At 39.3% G+C, this 9,792-nt stretch overlaps 2 protein-coding genes across 3 annotated transcripts in view; both read left to right on the top strand.

Annotated features, from left to right (window-relative positions):
* Nucleotides 1–2,118: 2,118 nt before the first annotated feature.
* susd3 (sushi domain containing 3) lies at nucleotides 2,119–6,432 on the top strand. Of its 2 annotated transcripts, XR_800664.1 has the most exons (6): nucleotides 2,119–2,524; nucleotides 3,769–3,957; nucleotides 4,704–4,848; nucleotides 5,310–5,480; nucleotides 5,573–6,142; nucleotides 6,179–6,432. XR_800664.1 is itself a non-coding variant. In XM_010795945.1 (5 exons), exons 1-5 carry the CDS (start codon nucleotides 2,440–2,442, stop codon nucleotides 5,907–5,909), a joined length of 927 nt encoding a protein of 308 aa, XP_010794247.1. In that variant the 5' UTR covers nucleotides 2,119–2,439; the 3' UTR covers nucleotides 5,910–6,428. The 2 variants fall into 2 exon arrangements, 1 of the variants encoding a protein (XP_010794247.1); XM_010795945.1 differs by having other exon boundaries at nucleotides 5,573–6,428.
* A 588-nt stretch (nucleotides 6,433–7,020) lies between these two features.
* LOC104967196 (bcl10-interacting CARD protein-like) overlaps nucleotides 7,021–9,792 on the top strand; it is a 4,826-nt gene continuing 2,054 nt past the window's right edge. The window contains exons 1-4 of the mRNA XM_010796613.1: nucleotides 7,021–7,114; nucleotides 8,384–8,529; nucleotides 8,674–8,830; nucleotides 9,629–9,697. Of these exons, the coding sequence (XP_010794915.1) occupies nucleotides 7,111–7,114; nucleotides 8,384–8,529; nucleotides 8,674–8,830; nucleotides 9,629–9,697 (376 nt within the window). The 5' untranslated portion in view covers nucleotides 7,021–7,110. The remainder of the gene's footprint in view (nucleotides 7,115–8,383; nucleotides 8,530–8,673; nucleotides 8,831–9,628; nucleotides 9,698–9,792) is intronic.

A 9,792-nucleotide genomic window follows, 5' to 3' on the forward strand; every position in this document is an offset into this window, starting at 1 on the left:
AAATAATAATAATAATAATTCCACCAATAACAATAGGTTTCCTCGCACTTTGTGCTAGGACGCCGTCAGGTCCTAGCACATCCGTGCATGGGCCCTAATAATAATTCCACCAATAACAATAGGTTTCCTCGCACTTCGTGCTAGGACGCCGTCGGTTCCTAGCACATCCTTGCTCGGGTCCTAATAATAATAATAAATCATACAGTATGTGTCCGAAAGGGAGCAGGAGGAAGCAAACACAAAAATATACAAAAAAATATACTGCATATTAAAGCAAACGATTGTAAAGGTAAAAGTATGAGCATAACAAATAAAGAAGTATATTGTAAACATTTAGATTGTTATTATGATTATTTAATATATAAAGACTATATGTTATTGAATTACAAGATTAGATATACTTTAGTATAGTATCTAAAATATTGATGTGTTCAGATGCTCTTCAAAACACAACTGAAAGTCCATGAAACTTGTCTTTCTGTATTTGTGAATGAAGCGCCATCTCCTGGTTAAAGCCTGAAATTGAAAATCTGGCAATGCCCTCTTGGAAAATAGTAGGAGGGCTTAACATTCCTCTATACTGGTTTTAGGCAGGTGGTAGGCAGGAAGCTGTAAACTGGAGTCTGAAATGAAGTGCTACATCTGTATTATGCTTTTTGGGGTTTTCCTTTTCAAATCAAATCAAGTTTTATTTATATAGCACATTTATAAACGATTTTTGGTCGAGCCAAAGTGCATGTAGGCTACATATAATAAAAATAGCCTACAGTAGAGACACTTTACAGCTAATACAACAGCACAGATTGTTCAGAATATTAGTATGAGAAAAAACGACACCCTCTATCCTTAGCCTTCAGTGTGTTAGGCTAAAATCTCAAAGTTACCTTGAGAGGGAGTTTCTATGAGAGGCCATCTAGCTCACAACTCATACTTGGTCTTTCAAACAATATCAGAATCTCACACAAATACCATTAAACTCTTTTATACATATAGGGCCTATATCCAAACACTTTTACACGCAAAATCATACTCTCTTTCACAGACTTTTGTCTGGGCCATAAATCAAACTTACTTACATGCCAAACTAAGAGAGTATGATTTTGCGTGTAAAAGTGTTTGGATATAGGCCCTATATGNTGTGTGTTTGAGAGAGAGAGAGAGTGTGTGTGTGTGTGTGTGTGTGTGTGTGTGTGTGTGTGTGTGTGTGTGTGTGTGTGTGTGTGTGTGTGTGTGTGTGTGTGTGTGTGTGTGTGTGTGTGTGTGTGTGGATAGAGAGATCTTCTGCAAGTACAGAAAATAGCTCATGTATTTTGACCCTTTTGAAAATCACTTTTCTTTTTTCTTTAGATCTCTAACATTATATATATATTTCCACATCACAGCAACCCTTGGCTACTCATTTGATTAAGTATCAGAGCAGTGAAACAGTTAGATCTATGATTCATCATCTAGGTCACATGTTACCACACCACAAGTCTATCTCAACTGACAAAGTGAGACAATGACAGACAAGTGAAAAAAACACATCTGTCTGACGTCCTAACAGAGAAGTGTGGTTACTTACAGGGGAAAATACGTTTTTCAAATGAGCAGTCAATTGTCATTCCCTCTTCCACCTTTTATAAGACACTTTACTATATTATCAATATGACGTTTAGCCCTTTGTATTTGGCACAATTCTGCAACTTGCCATTATTTAATGAGTATATTTTGAAGCTGATGTTGAGCATACATTTGTGCCAGATATGATGCCAGTTTGGACAATCAAGCTATAAATCTGTTCATAAAGTAACTCCCTTTAAATTAAAACTCACACTTAAGCCGGATTTTTGTAAAAGAAATGTGGGTAGGCCTACTGGAGTTAGGACTGGGAACAGTGCAGTCTAAAATATGTTTCTTAATGGCCCCACATTTCTTAAAATGAGCTTTACATCACGTAGTATGTGCGTGTCTTTTGATCATGTTCAACCCTGTCTGAAGTATCACGTCTTGACTGAAACCGAGCAGCGGTGCCACATCCTGCCCACAAAGAGAAGGCTTATTTCTGCTTTATCCTACTCTCAACTTGCATATATATAACCTTATCTGACCTGTAATTCAGAAAGTCATTTTGTTTGGTCAACAACAAGGTCTCCACCGATCACTTCAGCTCTCTTCGTACTCTCGAGTGCCCATTAGCCCCTGCCCCTGTCCAAACCGGGGAATTTGAACACGCTGATGTTGCGGTGAGAAAGCGTTGTGGGAGGACCCTGTTGATGACAGGCTGCTCACTGAAAGGCAGAGGGACGAATACAATCGGGTGGAGAAGCTCACGCACGACTCCAGTCCAACGGAATCCCGACTTGTTTAGCCTGTAGCCTACCGGGCACAGAGGAGCTCCGGTGCGCAGTCTTTACGCACACCAAACAGCGGACCGGGGGACGTCTGTCAGTCACCACCATGTCAGCGGCAACAGCTTCGATAGCAGATGTGTCCCGGACTGATGTTACCAACAAAGATGACAGCCGTTACCGGAATAATTCAGGTAAAAACGATGAACTGATTCAACATGCTGTCTCGAATTGAGCATATGCTCTACTTCTCTTATTAATAGAAAGGCCTGTATTTTAGAATATTATATACATATTTTTGTAAGAGGGTTGTCTACAAGTTTTATTCAAAGATCATTGCATTTATGTATTGAGATTTAATTTATCTTTTGCAATATCCCTCTAGTTTTAAAGTTAGTGTTCTTCAATAACAGTCAAGGATGCATTACAGATTTGATCTTTTTTGATGGGTCTGTGATGATTTCTGAGAAACAAAAATTGCATAGGTGAATACACTTTCTCATATAATAATAGTTGTTGGCAAGTAAATGAACATCATGCAGTCTGTCTGTCTGTCTGCCTGTCTGTCTGTCTGTCTGTCTGTCTGTCTGTGAGACCTCAAACTTTGAGTGTGCTTTCAAGCCCCCTGTGGTGATAAAGTGCACCACATTCTTCTCCTATAGGTGCACAGCCCCTAGGAAGAACGTCACATTCTTGGATGTTTTCTTCCAATGAATAATTACAAAGAGGAAAACTACAACATCTCTCCAATGCCAGAAGTGTATTGGTTAAAGTGAACACCAGTAGCAGCGTTTCCTCAGTAAACAGGCACACTTGGACTTGGCCTGATCACATTATCCGTCCCAGTCGTGCTGGAAATCACCGACTTGATGTCATTGTTTTTATTTGCAACCCAACAGCTTGTGTCATGATGAAGTGATTTTATGTTGTTGGTTCTCCGTGCCAGACTGCTGACGTACCAAGCTAACACAGTGAGAGACCTCCCCTCCTGCAGCCAATATGCTGAGCACTGTGCTGTATGATAACCAGTTGTTTAGCATGGCTCCAGATGGCCCTTATGTTTCCACCAGCCTTGCAGGCCTTTTGTTTAATGATTTATCACATTTCCTGTTTCGATACTGTTAGAATCCGATGCAGCACAGCACCAGGCGGTTACAAGGGGGCGGACAGTGTTTTGTCACACATCGTTGTGCAGCCCTTCAGGGGTTCAGTGCTGGTAGCTGTGGAATGATTGTCCCATCCAACATTACATCCCATCTGCAGTGCTCCATTCTTCTTTGTTGTTCACCCTGAACAGTTGTTGTGCTTCTTTTGCATTCAGAGTCCTCGGTTCATCTCTGAGAAAACACATTTCTTTTGAAGATACATTAATTATGCATGTATTCAAACGTTAGCTGAACTTTTAATGATTAACGAACTTCTAACTATTTTCTTTTAGGTCAGGCTCAGTGTGCACCCATGACCCTGCCAGTCCTGGGCACCCAGAGGATCATCCAGGGCAATGGCACCACGGTAGGGACAGTCATCTCCCTGCAGTGCCCAGCCAAACACAAACTGGTTGGAAGTGAGCTGAAGTGCGTCATGGACATCAACAGCCCCCACTGGGTGGGCGAGACCTACTGTAAACGTGAGTAACTAAGACCTAGTTAATTTAGAAATATTTCCTCTTAATTATGCACTTTATAACTAAAAAGTGTGTGTGTAGAATACATCCTTGGATAAAAGCGTCTAACAAGTGATATGTAATCTAATCTTCAAAATACTTATACTGGGAGAATTGCAGTGGCTGCAAAACCTCCCCTGAACTGTCTGTCTGCTCATTATTGTGAGGAAATGGGATAGACTGTATATTAACCATCATGTGATAGACATTGTGGCTGTGGGCTATGTTACATAAAGATACTTGATATTTGGCTTGCCATAATGAATTCTTCTAAATGAGGTGAGGACACATTTGAGAGAAAAGTATGTCTTGCTTGGGGATAAAGCTCATTAAAGGATAATATTAATGGTAATGGAGATAGAGAGGCAGGTGCACAGTTGGCCGCTGCTTTGATGAGCAAGTGGAAAAGGGGAGAGCAGGATCTTAATTATGTTTCAGGATAAATCATCATGGGAGAAAAGAAGCTGGTGGGAAACGGAAATAAATGAAAAATGGGATTTAGATCTTATTGTCCTTTCCTTGTTGGAAAGTAGAAAATCTGCCAATCTCCTCTGGTCAAAAAGAATGAAATACTTGTGGGATTAGTTTATGTGCAGTGGCATACTTGTACATAGATTTTGCAGAATGATAAATGGAACTTTAAGTGCATGGCATTGAAATAAAGTCGATTAATCAGTCATCATTCTTCTTCTTCTTCTCTCACACCCCAGCTCTGTCATATGAGGACTTTGGTTTCCGTGTGGCTGTTCTGGCATCCATGGTCAGCGCGGCCATAATCCTCTTCATGTCCATGGCCTTCATCACCTGCTGTTTGGTCGACTGCATGAGAGAAGACAAAAGGAAAAAGCAAGAGAGGTGAGATACCATAACACAAGTATAAATTAAAATCAAGGTGACCATGGAGAATTTGCAGTTTAAAGTCACTGTTATTCACTGGAGCTCTAATGTGTTTAAAGCATTTCCTTTCTTATATATTTTTTTAAAGCCAGCACTGTTTACATACATGTTCACTGGCTTATTGTCTTCTTTGCTTATGCTGGCACATAGTGTGTTACCACTACATAAAGATCTGGGCAACAGTGTGAAAGAATAAGCCGATCTGTGTACCGTATCATCCGCTTACCTGCATGAGCATCCTCTTGCATGAGACAAAAATGAAACTCACTCACAAAAAGACAGCTCAAAATCCACACTAGTATTTGCTGGGATTACTGATGTGGAAGTATTTTCAGCAAAATTAGTTATCAGTGAGTTTTCTGTAATGCATTCACGAACTGAAGTACTGATATGCATGTTTAAATATATTTCTTAAACAGGGAGGAAGATACGTGGACGTGGGAGGAGCAGCCCCAACATCAGGAAGACAACAGGTCTCGCTACAGCCATAAAGGCAGGAACAACAACAACAACAACAACACCCCGGAGAAGGTTCTTTCACTTTGGGACCATGAAAACCCAGCCATGTTCGACAACATGCAAGCCTGCAGGTGAGATTTAGGCTGACTTTTGCTTAAACAAACAAAAATAAAAATAAATGTCAATATGTGTGTAGACCACAACTTATTGTCTTTTCTTCCAGATGTCATCAGCAGTACTCCTATGGTCTTGACCGTGAATATGGCCCTGCTCCTCCACTTTCTACTCTCCCGGGCTATGACTACAACCAGCCTCTCTTACACCCAAACCTAGAATATGCAAAGATGTCTGGTCTTCCTGAATTCAGCGATCCTCCTCAATCCTCCAGCCAAACCATGAATCCAGGCCTGCAGATCTCAGCAGAGAGGCCTGGTTTCGTACGGCAGTATGGAGGACGGGAGAGCAGTTTGTCAGGAGTGAGCCCATCTACCAACGATGAATCCAACACAAGGAACATAAACCCTGCCAAAGAATTTTCCATTCGGATTATATCAGTGTGAAGTGCCATCATCAGTCAAAGACTTGGTTACCGGCCAAATGAATTGGTCTGTACAATGAGGACTTTAGGAAATAATAATTGAACATTCCTGATCTTGTTGAAAATATAATGTCTGCAGGTCTGCACTGTATGAAGGCTCTATTTGCATACTGATCGGACAGATTTATGTGCCTTTTGAAAAAATGTAATGGCACAGTGCCCTCTGTCTGAAAAGAATAGCCATTGCACTTTCAGGACAATGGCCTTGTTGGATGACAACCCCTATAATCTAAATGTCAAGGGACTTTCATGCACTTAACAGAGCTTTTCAGAAACAAGTCATATTGCTATGTTTTGGTTAAAGTTAACCACTAAGGAGATCTATGGAAAAGGGGTTCACAAAACATTACAGGCAGCTGAGAACTCATGTCAAGGCTCACTTTGGTGGGTGTGGAGATGAGCTGGGGAGCACTGGCCACAATGTAAATAATACGGTGTTATTTTTTAAAGAATGTAAATAAATGAAAGACTTCTACCGATAACAAGTGAAGTGTATTACATCATACAATGGTGTACCTTTCCCTCTGAGGAACAAATGTAAATGTTTACACGCTATCGTGATAAGGTGGCAGCAGTGATTTTGTCTGAGTAATGATGTAGCACAGGAACACACAGGAATTTTAAGTGACATAATAATAATACAAACATTTAAGAATGTAAAATCAAAATAATAATAATAGGAATAATAATAGGGTTAGTCACAAAAATATGAAAAATAATAGGGATAGTAATAATAATACTAATAATAATAGCGATTATATTAATAATACTAATAGTAATATAAATAATATTAACAGTGAGTATTATTAGGCCTAATGTTCTTATTATGATTATTAATAATTCTCTTTTTTATTATATGTCATTAACAGGTGGTCTAATTGAAACTAGAATAAAGGAAAATAGGGAATAAATGAAAGTGATAACTGAAACCTCTGCGGTTCAGGGTGAGTAGTAAGAGAAGGTTTAGCTCCGGTAATCTGCCTGTCAGCTCAGCACAGGATACTCACCACGTGGCTCGGAGGTCATGTGGCCCCGGCAGGCGGCGCCGCTTGCTGATGTAACGGAGCAAAGAGACCGTCACACCGGGGACACCAGGAAGTTTTACCGGGAGCCTCTGAAGCACGTCCCCCAGTCTGTTTTTCAGTATGACAGGTTTGTGAAACATGGGTAAGATGTTTTGGGATATTTTTCAGGAATCATTGCACCCACGCTTCAAGGATACAGAGGATCACTGGCCGCCTGCTGTGCTGTTTGGGTGCGCCACTTGTTGCATATAATCTACAGTTTGCAAATGTTGTTGGTGCTATAGCAATGTGCTATCAAAAGCATTCATTTTGGCTTAATGTGACGAAGTGTTTGGATTATATTTCTGCTCAGATATCCAGTCTAAAAGCAAAACAAGCAGTTATATGTAAACGATAATTCAATAGTAATATAGCCATTTAGAAAACATATGCATGTTTTACTGTCAATCATATCTAATCCTGATGTTTGGTTTAAGAGTATTCTAAAATAACTGCCCTTAAATATGACATTTAGATCATGTGATCTTTATTTACCTTAACAACAAATGTTGTTTATTTATTTCTAGTAGGATATTATCACCTGTTTTAAAGGTGTTGCCAGTTTTATTGAATAAAAATGTAATTTGTAAATTGTATGTTTTTCAGAAATTATAATGCTGGATGTCACCACATTCACAAGGCAAAGATAGACTGTTGGAACGTGTAAACTAAAAGACTAACAAATGGACACTGAAAAGGAAATCTTCTTTTATATTGAACATTAACTTCAGTCACTAAGATACCCTTCTTGATTCCTCAGTGTTGAAAGCATCAAAGTGAGATGAGATCGACATCAACCGTGAGTTCGTAGGAAAATGTTGGATTGGTTTTGAAATCAGTCTGTATCTTAAAAAAACGTTTGCAAAATACATACTCAAATGATCATCAAGTTTAACCAGCAGTCAATAAAGGACATGGACTTCAACACACTTTTATTCACTGCAGACCTCCCGGGCTTCCTGTTAAAACAAATGTAAGAGCCTATTTTATTTAAGCACACCCTTTCGAGTCAATTTGTTATTAAGTGTTGTCAAATGGACAATTTTACAGCCACTGTATTTACCTTTTTAAACTGGAGAATAAACCTCTTAATTATTTATTTTCAGAGCAGGACTTGTGCCAAAACCAGCTTACCAAGAAACTAGCTACTTACTGTCAGACTAGACACAAAATCTGCAGGCCTAAAATTAGAGCTTTGTAGCATACTCTAATTGAACAGGGTCATACGTTTATGACCTGATGTGAACTCCACACAATGGCACATGCAGCTTTTAGATCACCAATGTCTTAATTTATATGAATTAAAAAAGTTTGAATGTAGTGTGCATTTAAGTCTGTCTTTAATGTTGTGCTTTCTATCGTCCTTGACTAGACATTGACGATTACCATGAGCAGCTCCAGAGGGACGCCCACTTCCTGTGCTCGGATCAGAGGATGGACACTGAACTGATGGACATATTGGTGCTGCAGCTAAACAGGATCTACCCCCAGATACTCAGTGACAAGGAAGCCCACGGGGTCACTACAGTTAACATTTGACACTATTCCATCATGAAACATCCTGTTTTAAAAGTGATCATGTCTTTGCACCTGGTCTCTAGTACAGTGTGTAGGTATACAGTTGTGAACAGTTATTTATTTCATTACGTGTCCCCCCTGCAGTTCAGGAAGCTGAGCGTTCCCACCAAGGTGAGGTTAGCCGAGTTGTTGAAGCACCTGCACAGGAAGGGCGAGGAGGCATGTCATGAATTCTACAGAGGACTTCACATCCACGCTGAGGACGTCTACTCCAGCCTGCCCACCAGAGTCATACAGAAAGGTACAAACAAAAACAGATCTTAATGTATTTTTAAGATGAAGTTTTGAAGTAGTGTAACGGAAAGGTAATTCATTGTGCAGTAAAATTACTGCAGTGGTCATGTTAGCGGTGTCATAATATACCTGATTTGTACAAATAAATCATATGATGTTTATAATACAGATGGAAAATATTGTGTTAACAACCCAACGCTTTTTACCTATATTTTATCAATTATATTTAAGTTTCTTTGCATTCTCCTTACTCAATGTCTCACACACAAATTAGTGTAATTAAAGGCCAAAAAAGAGACAAAATACACAATAAAAAAGTATTGACTGCTAGCATTTATGCTGGTATACAGTATTTTAAAATGTTCTAAATTGCGATATTATTATTGAGAATTATTTTCACAATAACCATTTAGCTATAATCTGATATTGTTACAGCCTTATTTTAATTAAATCACCTTGCTTTACTGTAAAAAAAAAAAAATGGTTCTGAAAATGGAAGTGAGAAAAGGTCTGTTCATGCCCAAAGTTAGTTACACTTCTTCTTTTCAAAGTCATGTTGTTATCCAATACATTTGGAGTGCAATGGTTTTGCGGATCTCACTTGCAACTTCCCTGGTGGCCCATATCGGTGGATCCCCTGCTGTGTAATTGCCTGTCTGGCCTAATGTAGCTTATCCTATCCAAGAAAAAGAAGGAAGCCAGTGTGTTGCCTGGACTACAGTGCAAGTAGTGGATGTGACTAAACATAGTCTCATATTAAAAGTGTTGGGTTGACCTCCTTATTTTTCACTCTTTTACGTTCTAGAAACGTCTGATGCTAAATGGTCTAACACCATGGCGATCCACCAAGAGCGATATGTGCTGAATGACAGAGGTAAATCTATTCTATAAACTGTGGGTTTTCTCCGGAAGTTTTTCCTTTTATGATGTGAGGGTCTAAGGATAGAGGGTGTCGTTTTTTCTCATACT

Source organism: Notothenia coriiceps, unplaced genomic scaffold (genome assembly GCF_000735185.1).
Source record: "Notothenia coriiceps isolate Sejong01 unplaced genomic scaffold, NC01 NC01_scaffold00037250, whole genome shotgun sequence".
Lineage (NCBI taxonomy): Eukaryota > Metazoa > Chordata > Actinopteri > Perciformes > Nototheniidae > Notothenia > Notothenia coriiceps.

Bases quoted from the DNA above. Each gene is read 5' to 3' on its own strand.
- susd3 (XM_010795945.1), top strand. From the start codon at position 2,440: ATGTCAGCGGCAACAGCTTCGATAGCAGATGTGTCCCGGACTGATGTT. The intron at 2,525-3,768 runs GTAAAAACGATG...ATTTTCTTTTAG, and splicing joins CCGTTACCGGAATAATTCAG to GTCAGGCTCAGTGTGCACCC. The intron at 3,958-4,703 runs GTGAGTAACTAA...CTCACACCCCAG, and splicing joins GGGCGAGACCTACTGTAAAC to CTCTGTCATATGAGGACTTT.